At 37.9% G+C, this 19,296-nt stretch overlaps 1 protein-coding gene across 1 annotated transcript; it reads left to right on the forward strand.

Annotated features, from left to right (window-relative positions):
- The first annotated feature begins 14,426 nt into the window (after positions 1 to 14,426).
- LOC103517978 lies at positions 14,427 to 15,701 on the forward strand. The gene is made up of 2 exons (XM_026829890.1): positions 14,427 to 14,848; positions 15,124 to 15,701. Exons 1-2 carry the CDS (start codon positions 14,429 to 14,431, stop codon positions 15,562 to 15,564), a joined length of 861 nt encoding a protein of 286 aa, XP_026685691.1. The 5' UTR covers positions 14,427 to 14,428; the 3' UTR covers positions 15,565 to 15,701.
- The last annotated feature ends 3,595 nt before the right edge of the window (positions 15,702 to 19,296 follow it).

Below are 19,296 nucleotides of genomic sequence, written 5' to 3' on the forward strand. Positions count from 1 at the left end.
TCAACCTATCTGATTATTTTCTGTGACGCATCGTCACAGAAAATAATCAGGGGTGCGTGAACGTCAAGTACACTAAGATGTCCCACATCAACACTAACGTCATTACAGCATCAAATCAGAATTAGGATGACCGATATAATGGTAGGCGTCACCAAATAATTGAACAAAGGTAGTGTGACCAAATACTTAAAATAATGGAAAATTGTCACTGAGTAAAAAGAGATAATGGTAATGGTAAACGTAACCAAGTAGAAGATAGTAGGGTTAGCGTCATTAATAAGAAGACAGGGTAGTCACCAAACAATAGAAGATTAGGGTAAACGTCACTAAATAATGGAAAATAAGGAAACGTCAGAAAATGATAGATAGGGAAGTGTCACCTGATGATGGCCATATCACGTTATAACACACATGACGTCACATGAGTTGAGTCATACACACGTGTGTTGGAATCAACGTGGAGAGATAAACCTGGAGATTTGGGTACAATTATAATTTCATGAATATTATCAACACGTTAAGAACAAGGTTAACAATAGAAGAAAAAACAATAATATTAATTGTTATTATTATTATTATTATAACTTAATTTCTCTTCTATTTAGCCATCACAATAAAAAAGAGACGTTATAGCATTGCGAAAGCATTCGTGCAATATGCCATACTGATATTCCAACAATAGAAGAGGAAGACGTAAAAGAACACGATGATAATGATGAAAAGAAAGAAGTTCACATGATACGAAATCATCTTCTAAACCAATTAGTTTTATAATGCAGTAGCTCTTGCACCGGGGTCAGAGAGATTGCCGTAATTTTTTCGTCAACCTATCATCGCATCATCACAGAAAATAATCAGGGGTGCGCGAACGTCAAGTACACTAAGCATGTCCCACATCAACACTAACGTCATTACAGCATCAAATCAGAATTAGGATGACCGATATAATGATAGGGTAAGCGTCACCAAATAATTGAACAAAGGTAGTGAGACCAAATACTTAAAATAATCGAAAATTGTCACTGAGTAAAAAGAAATAGTGGTAATGGTAGCCGTAACCAAGTAGAAGATAGTAGGGTTAGCGTCATTAATAAGAAGACAGGGTAGTCACCAAACAATATAAGATGGAGTAAACGTCACTAAATAATGGAAAATAGGGAAACGTCAGAAAATAATAGATAGGGAAGTGTCACCTGATGATGGCCATGTCACGTTATAACACACATGACGTCACATGAGTTGAGTCATACACACGTGTGTTGGAATCAACGTGGAGAGATAAACCTGGAGATTTGGAATGGAAATTATTAATATGATACACTCATAATTCCGTGTCTTGACCGGGATTCAAACCCGCTATTTACATAATTCTTTTCATTTTCAGTCAGGATTTGCTTTGCAGTTTTGACATCTCCACCAATATGTTTGATGTTGTAGTTTTGACATCTCCACCAATATCTTTGATGTTGTAGTTTTGACATCTCCACCAGTATCTTTACATTATGTTGTACCTAGTTTTAGCATCTCCACTAATAGTGGATGTGGCAAGTTCTCTCAATCTCAACTTTACTCTCTCTCTCTCTCTTCATGTTTATTGTCATGTTTTGCGGATATGTAGGTAAGGTATGTCATGTTTTGCGGATGATGCGATGTTATCCATATGTTTCACATCAAACTTACTGCTTGGATGAGTGGCAAATGATATTATTCAGAATTAAGATCGAATCCAATGTAAACCATCCTGAATCCCTCGATGGAAATTATTAATATGATACACTCATAATTCCATGCCTTGACCGGGATTCAAACCCGCTATTTACCTACATAATTCTTCTCATTTTTAGTCAGGATTTGCTTTGCAGTTTTGACATCTCCACCAATATCTTTAATGTTGTAGTTTTGACATCTCCACCAATATCTTTAATGTTGTAGTTTTAACATCTCCACCAGTATCTGCATCTCCACTAATAGTGGATGTGGCAGGTTTTCTTAATCTCAACTTTACTTTCTCTCTCTCTCTCTCTCTCTCTCTCTCTCTCTTCATGTTTATTGTCATGTTTTGCGGATGATGCGATGTTATCCATATGTTTCACATCAAACTTACTGCTTGGATGAGTGGCAAATGATATTATTCAGAAGATGGAAATTATTAATATTATGATACACTCATAATTCTGTGCCTTGACTGGGATTCAAACCCGCTATTTACATAATTCTTCTCATTTTCAGTCAGGATTTGCTTTGCAGTTTTGACATCTCCACCAATATGTTTGATGTTGTAGCTTTGACATCTCCACCAATATCTTTAATGTTGTAGTTTTGACATCTCTACCAATATCTTTAATGTTGTAGTTTTGACATCTCCACCAATATCTTTAATGTTGTAGTTTTGACATCTCTACCAATATCTTTAATGTTGTAGTTTTGACATCTCCACCAATATCTTTAATGTTGTAGTTTTGACATCTCCACCAATATCTTTACATTATGTTGTAGGTACTTAGTTTTAGCATCTCCACTAATGGGTAGTTCTCAATCTCAACTTTACTCTCTCTCTCTCTCTCTCTCTCTTCATGTTTATTGTCATGTTTTGCGGATATGTAGATAAGGTATGTCATGTTTTGCGGATGATGCGATGTTATCCATATGTTTCACATCAAACTTACTGCTTGGGTGAGTGGCAACCGATATTATTCCGATAGTGGCGTGAAGTTAGCACCACAACTTTTGCTGCGAATTTGTACCAAAGCCCATCATTTAGTACCCATTTTGTTCCATCAAACCCACTTTGTAAATTGTAATCCGGGTGACTCAGTGAGGTCTGATGACTTTCACATTACGGATTGTGATAATGATATCTGAAATAAATGAAAATTTTAAAAATTAGGCAGAAAAGAAAGGAAGAGAGAAAGAAAACAAGAAAGAAAGAAAGAAACCTCCTCACGTCCACCACCTATTCAACTGTCCAGACCTTCCAGCCATCCTGGACCCAACAGCCTTGTGGACCAATCCTGTAGAGGTGGCGCAGCTCCTGGTCTTAGAAACGGAGATGTAGTCGCCAACGTCAGCAACAATAACAACTAGGAAGAAAGAACGAAAGAACCAAATAAAGAAAGAAAGAAAGAAATCCATCAAGGGCCTTGCTCAACTCATTCTTGTTCCAACCTCACGAAAGGAAATAACGAACACAAATAGAATGTCATATAAAACTTCTCACTTTTGTTATTTGACAAGAATAGTTTCGTTCCTTGTTGTTGCGTTCGTTAGGTTGAAGTTAAGCAACGTCATACAGGCTATCGCCTCATTGAGCGTGCAACAATAACAACTAGGAAGAAAGAACGAAAGAACCAAATAAAGAAAGAAAGAAAGAAATCCATCAAGCGCCTTGCTCAACTCATTCTTGTTCCAACCTCACGAAAGGAAATATCGAACACAAATAGAATGTTATATAAAACTTCTCACTTTTGTAATTTGACAAGAATAGTTTCGTTCCTTGTTGTTGCGTTCGTTAGGTTGAAGTTAAGCAACGTCATACAGGCTATCGCCTCATTGAGCGTGGTTGTATGTATCGGATTTTTTGGTTGTTTGGTTCTTCGGAATCAGACAAATCACAAATGATAATTCATAACTTTGAATTTGAAGCTTTGATGAAGAAGGGTCTATTTGAAATAACTACTGGTGAATGTAGAGCAATTAGCAATCGTATATTAAGAAATTCCTGTATCTTTTGTGGTCATTAGCAAAAATTTCCGGTATCCCATTTTATTTTGGAAATGTCAATTTTAACAGACTTCTAACTTTTTGAAACTCGGACCTAAAAACGTTCGAAAGAGACGCCTTATTTGTGCATAAAGTTCAAAATGATACCATAACCACATAACGGGGATGTGTAAGGCTTAGGAGAGGAAGAGTGGTGGTCCGAAAAGGTAAAATGGGGCTAGGCGGGGTGAAGTGATGCTGAAAATTGAATTGTAAATTTAGCAGTTGGGAAAAAATGTCGAGTGAAATATTCCAAAATTTGACGGGATGTTCCTCCTTACCTCCTCTCCAAACTTTTTTTCTCCCTTCCTCTCCCGCCCTCTCTTTAGAGAACTCTGCCACCCAATCCTTTCTCTTTCTCTCTCTCTCCTCCATTACTTTTCTATTGCTTCATCATGTCTTCCCCCAGTCCATTTTTTGTTGATTCCATTATTCGAATTTGCATAATATTCAAATGAACCCCTCGTTGAATGCGGAGAAAACTCGGAGAGTTTCAAGTTCGAATCCCCCGATGGATTCAAAAAGTTTATATTTTCAAGTTTTTGACCTGAGAGGGAGAGAGAGAGAGAGAGAGGGGGGGAGAGAGAAACTGACATGACGGCAAAAAAAAAAATAAATGTTATTAAAACAGTCAAGAAAATTTTAAAAATCAGGCAGAAAAGAAAGGAAGAGAGAAAGAAAGAAACCTCCTCACGTTCACGGGTCACCTCACGACGTCCACCATCTATTCAACTGTCCAGACCTTCCAGCCATCCGGGACCCAACAGCCTTGTGGACCAATCCTGTAGAGGTGGCGCAGCTCCTGGGCTTAGAAACGGAGATGTAGTCGCCAACGTTAGCAAGAACAACAACTAGGAAGAAAGAAAGAACGAAATAAATAAAGAAAGAAAGAATGAAAAAAGAATGAATGAATGAAAGAAAGAAAGAAAGAAATCCATCAAGGGCCTTGCTCAACTCATTCTTGTTCCAATCTCACGAAAGGAAATAACGAACACAAATAGAATGTCATATAAAACTTCTCACTTTTGTAATTTGACAAGAATAGTTTGGTTCCTTGTTGTTGCGTTCGTTAGGTTGAAGTTAAGCAACGTCATACAGGCTATCGCCTCATTGAGCGTGGTTGTATGTATCGGATTTTTTGGTTGTTTGGTTCTTCGGAATCAGACAAATGATAAATTCATAACTTTGAAATTGAAGCTTTGATGAAGAAGAGTCTATTTGAAATAACCACAGGTGAATGTAGAGCAATTAGCAATCGTATATTAAGAAATTCCTGTATCTTTTGTGGTCATTAGCAAAAATTTCCGGTAGGTATCCCATTTTATTTTGAAAATGTCAATTTTAACAGACTTCTAACTTTTTGCTATTTGAAATAACCACAGGTGAATGTAGAGCAATTAACAATCGTGTATTAAGAAATTCCTGTATCTTTTGTGGTCATTAGCAAAAATTTCCGGTACCTATCCCATTTTATTTTGGAAATGTCAATTTTACCAAACTTCTAACTTTTTGAAACTCGGACCTAAAAACGTTCGAAAGAGACGCCTTTTGTGCATAAAGTTCAAAATGATACTATAACCACATAACGGGGATGTGTAAGGCTTTAGGAGAGGAAGAGTGGTGGTCCGAAAAGGTAAAATGGTGCTAGGCGGGGGTGAAGTGATGCTGAAAATTGAATTGTAAATTTAGCAGTTGGAAAAAAAAAAAAAAAAAAAAAAAGCCGAGTGAAAAATTCCAAAATTTGACGGGATGTTCCCAAAAAAAAAAAAAAAAAAAATGTCGAGTGAAATATTCCAAAATTTGACGGGATGTTCCCCCCTTACCTCCTCTCCAACCTTTTCTTCTCCCTTCCTCTCCCGCCCTCTCTTTAGAGAACTCTGCCACCCAATCCTTTCTCTTTCTCTCTCCTCCATTACTTTTCTATTGCTTCATCATGTCTTCCCCCAGTTCATTTTTTGTTGATTCCATTATTCCAATTTGCATAATATTCAAATGAACCTCTCGTTGAATGCGGAGAAAACTCGGAGAGTTTCAAGTTCGAATCCCCCGATGGATTGATAAATTGGATCACAAGTTGAAAATGAAAAAAATACACCTTCATTTTGTTTCCAAGCCTAGTAATTTCGGTCATATCTTGTGGTTCACCGTTGTGATTTCTTTTGATTCTATTCAAATTTCAACCTTTCCATAACATTAAAGATCTCAGAATGTCACTCATCCAAAAACTCGAGCAGGTCAGTCGTTATTTAACTTTCGTGATAGGCCGAGGACGTGTCACACAATGTTCTAAACAAAACTTCCACTCAATCAACCATCAACTAGTTTCATACAATCAATCAACTCGTTTCATACAAATTTCTTAAGAAAGTTAAAAGCCTCCTCCACATCAAATATTGAAGAACACGTCTTCATTCAAACCTCTACCATGGATTATCCTTTTCCAGCACTAAAAGCTTTCAAAACTTTGGACAAATATTTACAGTAACATTGTTAAAGCCCATAAACACAAAAAAAACGTTGGTTAGGTGGGACGGGTAGAAAGCTGCTCGGGAAATGGAAAACACTTTGAAAAATATGCTATTATTAAATGTAAATTTGTTTTGAACTCCATGTTCCTCGAAACAACCCTGGTAGGATTTACAGCAGGGGTATTAAGTACTGGGGGAAACACTCTATTGATTGCTGTGCTAATGTAAGTAATATATCATCAGCAAGGATATTTACAGCTACTTTTGACCTTAGGAAACTTTGAAGTTTTAGTTTTCAAAGTTTAAATTGAAAAGCCTCACAAAAGTCTTTTTCTCATCGACTTGTTTGACAAGGATGAAGTGATTGGAGCTTTTGAATCCAAGATAAGTATGTACCTATGCTCATTACCAAAACATTTCAACATGATATCGTAGACCCGACTGATAGAGAATATGTATCATTGTACCTATACATAGTTACATAGGTACTTTTCTTGTATTCTACAAGATAACCAAAAAACCTTCGCCAAGCTTTGAAAACAATGGTTAGAATTTTAGATGGTTGAAGATGATTTCTTGAATTTGTTCTCATAATTACGCTGGAATTTTAAACACCATCTATTCATAGTGGTTGATGGGACCTGTAATTATTTACCACAAGATATGTGGGTTGATAAAATGGATCACAAGTTGAAAATGAAAAAAATACACCTTCATTTTGTTCCCAAGCCTAGTCATTTCGGTCATATCTTGTGGTTCACCGTTGTGATTTCTTTTGATTCTATTCAAATTTCAACCTTTCCATAACATTAAAGATCTCAGAATCTTGTTTAGGAAGATGCTCAGAATCAAAATATTATTAGATAAGATTTCCTACTAGTTTCAAAACAATGAGTTGCAAGTTACACGAAACTAATTTTGTTAAAGGGTAGGTGCAACATTTGAAAGACATTCATGAAGGTAGTTTGAACAGACATTTCCACTCTGAAATATTGTTTTATTTTCCAAGGTATTTTCAGCCTAGTAAATCATAGCTTTCGAAACGCAGTAAAACAAAAAGATGAACCTAATTTGCAACACAATTTATCTTTTGATCTTTCCTTTCAGGACGCCCCCCACCATCTCATATCATACTCACCAGGTCTTGACGTTATCCTGTAAACTGCTATTCGTCCCTGTACAATCGTGTCCATGGCTACAGAAAGAACCGAATCATGTTAGGAGCTGTAGGAAGGTTGCGTGCATTCAAATAATACCATAAATACAGGACCGAACATTGCCAGCCTATTCATAGCCTGACATTAGCATGCCTAATAGTCGTTATTAAAAATCTTACAAGTTGAAATAAAAAATTCAGATATCATCGGCGTTCCCCGAGAGAATGTTTTAATTATACATTTTCGTTAGGTTTTTGTGTTTTAATTTAAACAAAATTCTGGACAACAGTAAATAAACACATCATGGAGATCCGGACGTACATGATTCATGGTTTAGATTGGTTATAATTTTATTAGTCGGAGAGTGTTGTTGTGAACATGTTTTGTACATTATTTACATAAAAAGAACTCACCCAAATCCAGTGCTTAGAGGCCATAACCTAAACTCATCTAAACCCAGGCAGAATATAGGATGATTGGAAGGGGCCTTGTTAATATAATGTACCTACCCATTATGTTGGATTTGCAAATGTAGATCAGATAATTATGTAGTTTGAAAATTGACCATAACAAAGGATACCTTAAATCTTATTCAGCTAGTACTATCTATACATCAGATATTTAGCTATCTGTACTTCAGCTACCTATTTATCTTCTAAATCGGAAACCACAGTCCGAATCATTCAATTCCGTTTGACATTGCACATCGCATGTTGGAACCCCGCATTATCTATTCTCGCATTTTCCTCAATTTTCCCTGCCATTAAGAGTTGAGCGTAATAGGATATTATAATCTATCTATTTAATCTACCTATATGAATGAATTACCAATATCGTCCCTGATGAAACAACACCGCCCAACAACTATTTACAAACTTTTCAGAAGTTGGATATTGTAGGGGTATGAGATTCTACATAATATTATGAAGATCAACTTTCTGAATGAGGTGAAATCTCCTGTTTTCTGAATTTTGCAATTTTTAGGAATATGTATCTTCAAAGAGTTTGCACTAACTGTAGAAAACTGGTATGTGTAAGGATTTCCAGAATGAAAATAAAAACCTAATTTTTGAGAGAAAGAAAGGATGATAAGCCCTTTTTAGTCCGTCCTTCCTTTATTATTACTAATAATAAAAGGTATAGTGGACGGACTATTATATTCGCTTCGGTGTCGTCTGTCGGTCGGTCTGTCTGTCTGTCTGTCTGTCGGTCTGTCTGTCCCCATAGAAGGACCTATCCAAACCTGGTCGACCTATATATCAAATTAAAGGTCTTTCTACCAGGAACACGAAAATGGTGGTGCAAATTTTGTCCAGAAAACCTGTAAGGATTTCCAGAATGAAAATAAAAACCTAATTTTTGAGAGAAAGAAAAGGATGATAAGCCCTTTTTCTTGAGCGGCAATCTATTATTTATTATTTCTCTACGTGAAATGTGAATGAATTATAGTCCCTCTGACTTCTAGAATACCACAGACGAATGCACACGTAATGTTGAATCGTTAAAGGAGAATTCTTCAGACTTTTCAACCTTTGAAGTGCCGTTGACCTGATAAATACCACAGACGAATGCATACGTAATGTTGAATAGTTAAAGGAGAATTCTTCAGACTTTTCAACCTTTGAAGTGCCGTTGACCTGATTTAAATAATGAAACTGTGCGCCTGAATGACAGGGGCTATTGATCCTTAGCACGTTGGCCCCGGGCGGTGTCTGGAGGACCCAAAGGTCAATGTATCCTATCCGACTACAACCGTCATAGTAAGGAGTACACCTTTACAAAGGCGCGATTCAATGCAACGATCTAGGTGATTTATCACGTCAAGCCCAAGGCTTTAGCCTATGCCTTGGCCAAGGTATCAGTTCGGTCAATGTCCGACATAGAGTACAGATTCTGCTTGGGAATAGTAAAGGGGTCGTTTGTATCTGCTTCTGTAAAGGTGCATTACACTACAGTCGAGCCGACTGAAAAAGATCGATATTGGCTGGAACTGGAATTACTGGAATCCATCTAACGAAGGTAAGATCAAAGGATTTTCGAGGAACCGATGTGGATCCACCATAGAGTAGATACTGCTTTATGGTAGTCGAACTTCGGAAGTCATTCACCAAGTTCGATGAACAACTAACGAATCTTATTGTACAAAAGCATCACCTCTGGATTTCTGGATTTACAGTCTTGACATATTCATTATGTTCACCAGATGGCCCGTTGCCCAGAAAAGAAAACTATCTTGGAAAACTTTCTGCCTCAGAGCCATGTGGAAAGCACAAAGTCAGCAAGTTCCGTAAGTTCTACTTCCCCTTCTATAATTTTCTCAGGGCGCAAACTTTTCCCTATTAATCTTCGGTGTGCTTTCTCATGGAACTTTCGAATGAGTGTGGTGTGAAATACATTGGGTAGCTCCATACGCAAGGATGTGTGTATAAAGAAAATTCTAACTAAATAACTTATGGATTTTGTTTAGTTTGAGATAATGGTCAAGTACAATATCATACATATTTCTGGACATGGTCTTTACCACTCCAGTCAAGTGAAGACCATGTCCAGAAATATGTATAACTTATGGATAATAGCTTTCTTTATCAACCACAGAGTTAATACAAAACTCGATTTTCGTATTGGGTCCTCCTTCGGTAAAACTCTTCGATAAACGAACTCCGATATAATAGCTAGTAATAAGCCTGCCACTTTAGCAGAGAAAATTATAGTCAAATGATTTGGCAGAACAGCTGGCCATGGGTATTGCCTCATCTTGGTGGTAAAGTCAACGAACTTGGTTTGTTTTTACTTTCACTTTGACTGCCGTATTGTGCTCGCTAACGTCTATTGTGTACAAATTTGCTGTATTGTTACCATCTCTACTATCGGTGGTATCAGCTGTTGAGAAGTTAGAATTTCTATAATAGAATTGCACTTAGGTAGCTCCATCAGCTGTACAGTAGTTAGGATCGCTATACCGAATAACAACATAGATAGCAGCTACATACATATGTATATCAGCTGAGGAGTCAGAATCACTACAATACCTAAGGACCTATGTAGCTATAGCAGCTGTAAAGTTAGAGTAATTTCAAGTTGGGGAGTTGTAAAGGTACGTCTACGCCATGTCGATCGATGTAGTCGACTGGTAAGTGACGCATGTTAACGGGTCAGTCGATACAACGGTCGACTGAGAGTCAGTTCAAAAAAATCTAACAATGAAGTTATTAGAATGGAAAATAATATACACAGTATATCAAAAATGCGGAAGAAAATTACGAACATGGAAGAGAATTACGAACAAAGGAGAACTAGTAGAGATGAAAGAGGATAGGATGAGTGGAAGGGAAAGGGGATTTCGAGAGACCAGAGGAAAGCTGGAGAAGGGAGAGAAAGGGAATTTTAAACACAAAGGAGCCGTATTCATACAAATAGGAACCTAATACGTACATAATACATATGTAAATAAAGAACAGGATAAAGCGAGATGGAGAGAGAAAGAGGGAAAGGGAGAGAGTGGGAGAGAAGGGGGGGTACAAAAGCTATATATTCTTGGAACATGAATGAAATACGTTTCCATTGTGACTTTTCAAAGAAAGGAAAAAAAATCTTCTTGCTGTAAGAATAGGTTTCCTGATTTACTGAAAGTAGGATGCTGGAAATATGCTGTTAGAAAATGCTGAATGTTCGTCACTCATCCAAAAACTCGAGCAGGTCAGTCGTTATTTAACTTTCGTGATAGGCCGAGGACTTGTCACACAATGTTCTAAACAAAACTCCCACTCAATCAACCATCAACTAGTTTCATACAATCAATCAACTCGTTTCATACAAATTTCTTAAGAAAGTTAAAAGCCTCCTCCACATCTACAAGGTAACTCATAGGTTTTCGTGTGTTACCATTTTGAAAATGGGCAAATGAAATAGAAAATTGAGCTCTGAATGACTGAGTACAGTCATACTCAAATAATAGTCGTATCCAGCGAGGTACTGCTGCCAACATCTATTGGCTCTGCCATCTCAAGTTGGATTAGATACCTCTTTAATTTTATTAGGTGATTCGTTTACAAGGTAACTCATAGGTTTTCGTGTGTCACCATTTTGAAAATGGGCGAATGAAATAGAAAATTGAGCTCTGAATGACTGAGTACAGTCATACTCAAATAATAGTCATATCCAGCGAGGTACTGCTGCCAACATCTATTGGCTCTGCCATCTCAAGTTGGATTAGATACCTCTTTAATTTTATTAGGTGATTCGTAGAACAGATCTCTAGTCTCCAAGTTTCTCTATGTAACCCGTCAATAGAAAAGGCAATGATCTTACAACCAACTTTAGGATGATGGGCACTAAAAAAGAACAAGCAATACAAGCATGCATTTTATTCGAGAACATGTTTCCCTGTGCATATTCAGAACTTGGAAATCAAAGACCATACCATCCGTGTGGTTAATGGCATATAAAACCCAAGTATCAAAAACTAAAAGAATTACACGATTCTTGGACTCAGTGAACAAACAAACATTATCAACATGGTTACGAAACATTAACAGTTTCAGCATCAAATGAGAAGCAGCCTGCTAGAAAACCCACGGCCATGGAAATGGCAGAGATTGATCAAGTTGCTGATGCTATTGATGATGCACATGTTATTATTGATGATTATGTTAATAATATTGATGGTTATATCGATGATGTACTAAATGTTGATGCTAGTGGTACTCATGTTACTGATGATGATCATAATAATATTGATGTGCTAAAATCAAAACACCGGAACCCGACACCATGTTTATCACTGGTCACAATCAAATTGAACCACCCATGTGGAAAGCACAAAGTCAGCAAGTTCCGTAAGTTCTACTTCCCCTTCTGTAATTTTCTCAGGGCGCAAACTTTTCCCTATTAATCTTCGGTGCTTTCTCATGGAACTTTCGAGTGAGTGTGGTGTGAAATACATTGAGTAGCTCCATACGCAAGGATGTGTGTATAAAGAAAATTCTAACTAAAGAACTTACGGATAATAGCTTTCTTTATCAACCACGGAGTTAATACAAAACTCGATTTTCGTATATTGGGTCCTCCTTCGGTAAAACTCTTCGATAAACGAACTCCGATATATAATAGCTAGTAATAAGCCTGCCACTTTAGCAGAGAAAATTATAGTCAAATGATTTGGCAGAACAGCTGGCCATTGGTATTGCCTCATCTTGGTGGTAAAGTCAACGAACTTGGTTTGTTTTTACTTTCACTTTGACTGCCGTATTGTGCTCGCTAACGTCTATGCTTTCTCATGGAACTTTCGAATGAGTGTGGTGTGAAATACATTGGGTAGCTCCATACGCAAGGATGTGTGTATAAAGAAAATTCTAACTAAATAACTTATGGATTTTGTTTAGTTTGAGATAATGGTCAAGTACAATATCATACATATTTCTGGACATGGTCTTTACCACTCCAGTCAAGTGAAGACCATGTCCAGAAATATGTATAACTTATGGATAATAGCTTTCTTTATCAACCACAGAGTTAATACAAAACTCGATTTTCGTATTGGGTCCTCCTTCGGTAAAACTCTTCGATAAACGAACTCCGATATAATAGCTAGTAATAAGCCTGCCACTTTAGCAGAGAAAATTATAGTCAAATGATTTGGCAGAACAGCTGGCCATGGGTATTGCCTCATCTTGGTGGTAAAGTCAACGAACTTGGTTTGTTTTTACTTTCACTTTGACTGCCGTATTGTGCTCGCTAACGTCTATTGTGTACAAATTTGCTGTATTGTTACCATCTCTACTATCGGTGGTATCAGCTGTTGAGAAGTTAGAATTTCTATAATAGAATTGCACTTAGGTAGCGCCATCAGCTGTACAGTAGTTAGGATCGCTATACCTAATAACAACATAGATAGCAGCTACATACATATGATTATCAGCTGAGGAGTCAGAATCACTACAATACCTAAGGACCTATGTAGCTATAGCAGCTGTAAAGTTGGAGTAATTTCAAGTTGGGGAGTTGTAAAGGTACGTCTACGCCATGTCGATCGATGTAGTCGACTGGTAAGTGACGCATGTTAACGGGTCAGTCGATACAACGGTCGACTGAGAGTCGGTAAAAAAAATCCAACAATGAAGTTATTAGAATGGAAAATAATATACATAGTATATCAAAAATGTGGAAGAAAATTACGAACATGGAAGAGAATTACGAACAAAGGAGAACTAGTAGAGATGAAAGAGGATAGGATGAGTGGAAGGGAAAGGGGATTTCGAGAGACCAGAGGAAAGCTGGAGAAGGGAGAGAAAGGGAATTTTAAACACAAAGGAGCCGTATTCATACAAATAGGAACCTAATACGTACATAATACATATGTAAATAAAGTTCAAAAAAATCTAACAATGAAGTTATTAGAATGGAAAATAATATACACAGTATATCAAAAATGCGGAAGAAAATTACGAACATGGAAGAGAATTACGAACAAAGGAGAACTAGTAGAGATGAAAGAGGAAAGGATGAGTGGAAGGGAACAAGGGGATTTCGAGAGACCAGAGGAAAGCTGAAGAAGGGAGAGAAAGGGAATTTTAAACACAAAGGAGCCGTATTCATACAAATAGGAACCTAATACGTACATAATACATATGTAAATAAAGAACAGGATAAAGCGAGATGGAGAGAGAAAGAGGGAAAGGGAGAGAGTGGGAGAGAAGGGGGGGTACAAAAGCTATATATTCTTGGAACATGAATGAAATACGTTTCCATTGTGACTTTTCAAAGAAAGGAAAAAAAAATCTTCTTGCTGTAAGAATAGGTTTCCTGATTTACTGAAAGTAGGATGCTGGAAATATGCTGTTAGAAAATGCTGAATGTTCTAATGATAATGTTAATATGGAATACTATTGATAGAATATTCAAACACAATCGGCGAGGTAAATACCGCTCTGCTTGATAGAGATAGAGCTGAGTCAATATTATACTGATGTGCAGTAATGATGCGCACGAGAACTATTTCATCAGTTCATCGTATCATTACTTCAGTACTTCAGTGTGAGTTCAGACATGGAAGAGGACAGATCTACGTTTCCTTTGGAGCGCGAGGTCAAAATCGAGTATGACAGTGACAATGCGTTGCGTGCGTTCATTACAACGTACGAGTCTCTCCCATGTCTGTGGAACCCATCACATCCACACTACTCGAAGAAGCCGGAGCGCAAAGCGGCACTCGCTATGCTGCAACAGATATACGTGAAGATTAAGCCGGGAGCAACGCAAGACGACGTGCGCCGGAAGATCAACACGCTGCGGAGTAACTACCGCAAGGATCTGAGGAGGATAGAGGAGACGAAACAGAGCGGAGGAGAAGTGTACAGACCAACGTCCTGGGTGTTTCACGCACTCAAGTTCCTGGATAGTCTGGAAAGTGAAGGGGATGAGGAGTCTGGAAGCGAGCAGCTTGGAAAAGGATTGCTACCACTGGACGTAAGTGATGTTAGCCCTTTATTGCACAAACCTTCCTGCAGATCTAAAATAGTTTGGTTCGAAAGGTTTTCTATTGAAAAGGGGTGCCGCGAGACCAAAAGTTTAAAAACCTTTGAGTGGAACTTTGTCCTGTAGATATTGGTTTCTTGTCTATCGAACTAAGAGTAGTTAGAGGAAGAGGATGACAAATAAGGTTATTTTGAATTGACTTTATGATTGAAATAGGTAGTATGAAGTAGGGTAAATGTTTTACATGAACATTGTCCCTGTTTCAGGTCTGCATTCAGTCAACCACAGGACAGACCCCGAGTGTCGAGAGTGAGGCTCCCAACTACTTCTCTGATCAGTATCTTCTCTCAAGGTCACCTTCCCCTGAACCCCCTCGCAAGAAATTCACCAAGGTGAATCGTGTTGCCAAACTCAACAATCTCCTAGAGAGGACATGCTCGCAGATCGAAAGCTCACCTCGAGGAATACCGACCATCGCGCGAGCCTGGGGGGAGAAGTTAGAAATGCTAGAACCACACCAACGACTCCTGGCGGAGAAGGCAATCAACGATGTCCTCTTTGAAGCATCCATGGGTCTGTTGCATCGGAATTACACTCATGAGTTCATGTCTTCTACCAACAACCCTCCACCGTGTACCTCCAGTGGAGAATTTATGTTGAATAACCCACCCCAGCATTCCGCAGATGGGAGGAACTATTTAGGTTAGGTAAGAACTTGCTCTGTCAGCCGCATAGTGATTTCTTTTAGGAGTTGGCGCTAGTGAATTTTCCAGTAGTTCCTTCTATGTGTTTCACTTGCCAATTCTGAGTTCCAGTGAATAAAGGCGACGTTACGTGATCTTGATAAAATTAAGTCAAAATATACCTACATTCAAAATTGGTGAGGGGAAACTAAAACTGACAGCACTGGCTCCACTTTTATTTTTTACTTCTTCTTAGAATGTTGTAAAAAGACTCTTGTGTAAAAATAAAACAAATATTCCCCTTTTGTACACTATTAAAATATAACGACATAAAAAGCTCTCTTGTCCATTTCATTTGCGATAACTATATCTACTCTGGGAATTTTGATATGGCCGTTTATCCCCCATCAGTCCTTTAGGCTCTGCTTTCTTCCCTCCCGAAAATGATAAGCCGGAAAGCAACATAAAATTTCTTTCTCTACAGCTCTACACACATACTTTTACTATTTCTTCTTCCTCCTCCTCCTCCTCCTCCTCCTCTTCCCCTAAGAATACAACTTGAACAAAAATATACCTAGAAAGTAAAAAGTTTACCATTTATCTAATAAGGCATCTTGCAGAAGGACTTATTTCGGAACGAGGTCGTAAAGTCCTGGAGCATAACCGTGCCTAGACTTGAGAGATAATAGTGGACAGGGCTGGACCTTGACCTTGCAAAAGAGGGTTTTTGCCTTCAACCAATTATGTATAACGAACCGAACCATCCGTATGGTTAAGAATAAAGAGTAGAACGTTGGACTCGTAATCTGGGAAACTGTGGATCAAGGCCCGTAACTACATAAAAACTTAGTAGCGTCATTTCGAGAAGGACATTTGTAAAAGCTTTGCTTAAACAAATCAACACCTTAGAACTTGGAATATAAATTTCTTAAAAAGAATCCTAATAAAATTCCTCCTACCAAAATTATTGAGGAGCGTACAACAGGGATGTCCACAGCCGGTGATGCGGTAAAGTTCTAGTTTTAAATCTGTGGCTCCAATCCGTCCCTGTGAAATGGCGGGGAGAGGGTGATGAGAGGAGGGTAAACTTAGTGAACCTTAATCCTTGGCATAAAAACCCAGATGATAGGCAGAGGTAATAGAGATAGGCGAGCAGGAAGGGGGGGGACTTGGGAAAGCTCTAAACTTTATGCTCTCTTTTACTCTTCTTTTTTTTTTCCTCGAGAAAATTAACTTGAAATGGCGGTGCGGAGGGGGATATACTTTGCCTCTGGATCTGTTGTCAGTTCCATAAACTTGGGGGGGGACTTGGGAAAGCTCTAAACTTTATGCTCTCTTTTACTCTTCTCTTTTTTTTCCTCGAGAAAATTAACTTGAAATGGCGGTGCGGAGGGGGATATACTTTGCCTCTGGATCTGTTGTCAGTTCCATAAACTTTACGAGCGAAAGCGCGTTTGTATTTTATTTATTTTTTTCTGCTGAACAGGGCTTTGGCACTGATTTCCAACTTGGAGCTTTTGCAGGATTTGTGTTTTATGCCACCTCTTTATATCTTAGCTGCTTTCTTGCCAACTATGTACTTATGCCTACTCTTTGTTACAAATAGCTTTTAGCTTTCATATTGTTTCAACTGGTCCCTCTACGGCCAACCATAAACTTTACGAGCGAAAGCGCGTTTGTATTTTATTTATTTTTTTCTGCTGAACAGGGCTTTGGCACTGATTTCCAACTTGGAGCTTTTGCAGGATTTGTGTTTTATACCACCTCTTTACATCTTAGCTGTTTTCTTGCCAACTATGTACTTATGCCTACTCTTTGTTACAAATAGCTTTTAGCTTTCATATTGTTTCAACTGGTCCCTCTACGGCCAAATTATTTAGTGCTCAAAGCGTTGTGTGTTCCCGATTCGTCCTCAAACCATACAGGTCCACTTCCTCATTATTTCGAGAGTCACGACAATGTGCTTTGCATGATAATTTTCTACAGGAAACTTTTCATCTATCGCTCTTCGCCGCCTGGAAGAAAGACTAGAGAGTGGTGGAAATGAGAATGGATGTGAGAGGTTACCAGAAGAGACAGGACAGGACAACAATGGATCAAATGATTAAACATTTCTCTTTGAAACGTATTGGTGAAAGCCAAATTGCCCTAAAAAAGAAGCGTACGTATAAATCACAGTCAGTAAATTTCGTAACTTTCATAATTCGTAATGAATTTTAAGAATGGCAATGTGGTGAAGGACCTCACAACAAAGCCTCTGTCAATTTCATTGGTAAGTGACCTCTTAAGCTGACTGGTGGGCCTAATTCTACTGAACTCAGCAGCTGTGAGATTTCTATCTCCGTGGTCTTTTGTCTTCTGCTCAGTTTTCCTTATTGTATATTGTTAGACCACAAAATGAGTTTGGTCAGAGCATCGAGATGTAGTAAGGCATCTTGGACTGTGTTCTAATAAAGATAGGTTTTTATTACTTTTATGATTGTGTTTATTACCAGAGTATAAGTCTTCACATTATCTATAAATATTGGTTAGCCCTTTGCCTTCCATGGGTACAGATTTAAGCAGTCAAGAGGGCAGGGTGTGTAAAGTGCCGTAAACTTTGGATCTGGAGGTTGGTGGTTCGAGTTAACCCTCTCTCAATTTCTACATGGCTGAGAGGACCTAAATAATTCCACAAATTGAGGGTATCCAACAAGTATTAGTTCAATGAGACTTACCGGCACTGTCAAGATAATCTTTACAACTGCACTTTTAATACCACTACAATAAATAATAATATGCTCATTTTGGTCTAGGTATCATTCTATGTATTATTATTGTTTCTATTGGTGTAATTTCTAGGAATGGTTCTGTCATCTTGTGGTTATCCAGTCCAAGTTCATTTGGTCTTTGGTCTTCCTAGAACATAAGCTTATGTCTGACATTGGGTAACCATTAGTGATTCATATTCTGTCACCACAAAATCCATTTCCTTGTTTTTGTCATTGATGTTGTTTCTAGTGTATTTATTTATATTTTTCCGTTTTTTTCTGTGTTTCTCAGTGTTGTTTGACATCTTGGTTTTCTTCTATGTTTGCATCTAAAATTGCATTTTCAGTTTGTGGTTTATATTTTCAGCTTGCAGTATTGATGATTGGTAATACTCGTAGGTAATGTAGGTATCACTACAAATAATGTAAGTCAGGTGTCCTATCCCGTCCTGTTTTGTAGTATCTAGGTAGGTACTACCTTCTACCTATCAATCCATCCTAGGATTGTTCAATACGTAGTTGTCTAGGAAATCGCTCTTGTTAATTTACTCATGGCGTTACCAGAACAATCGCTATGTTTGACAATTCAGTACAATTATCAACTTTGGTCCTTCTCTGATGAATTCGCTTAGGTTGAAATATAAAGTTTAAAGAAGGAAGAAAAGAGATGAAAAGAAGAGAAAATGAAAACAAAGAAAACAGTCCTATGATCCAACCTTTTCACCAAAACCGGTTATATTCATCAACGTTCTACCATCAAACCCACAACCCTCAGTCTGGACACCACTGGATACCCGAAACTACCATAGGAGCCAGTCACCCACGGTTCCAATTTTCTCAAAAACAAAAAAAGTAAATTAAACAACCATTGTTTTAATTAGAAAAAAAAAAAAAAAATATTGGAGATACCCTTGTCTGTGTGTCTGGCTGGTGGTCTTCGCTTATGTTGTGATCAGGCAGGCACACACTCCATGGAAAATAAGCGATAGATTGATTATCTCTGCCT

This window comes from Diaphorina citri, unplaced genomic scaffold, assembly GCF_000475195.1.
Source record: "Diaphorina citri unplaced genomic scaffold, Diaci psyllid genome assembly version 1.1 scaffold2025, whole genome shotgun sequence".
In the NCBI taxonomy this organism is placed as follows: Eukaryota; Metazoa; Arthropoda; class Insecta; order Hemiptera; family Psyllidae; genus Diaphorina; species Diaphorina citri.

Coding starts and splice junctions, on each gene's coding strand:
- LOC103517978 (XM_026829890.1), top strand. CDS start 14,429: ATGGAAGAGGACAGATCTACGTTTCCTTTGGAGCGCGAGGTCAAAATC. Junction 14,849..15,123: donor AAGGATTGCTACCACTGGAC/GTAAGTGATGTT, acceptor TCCCTGTTTCAG/GTCTGCATTCAGTCAACCAC.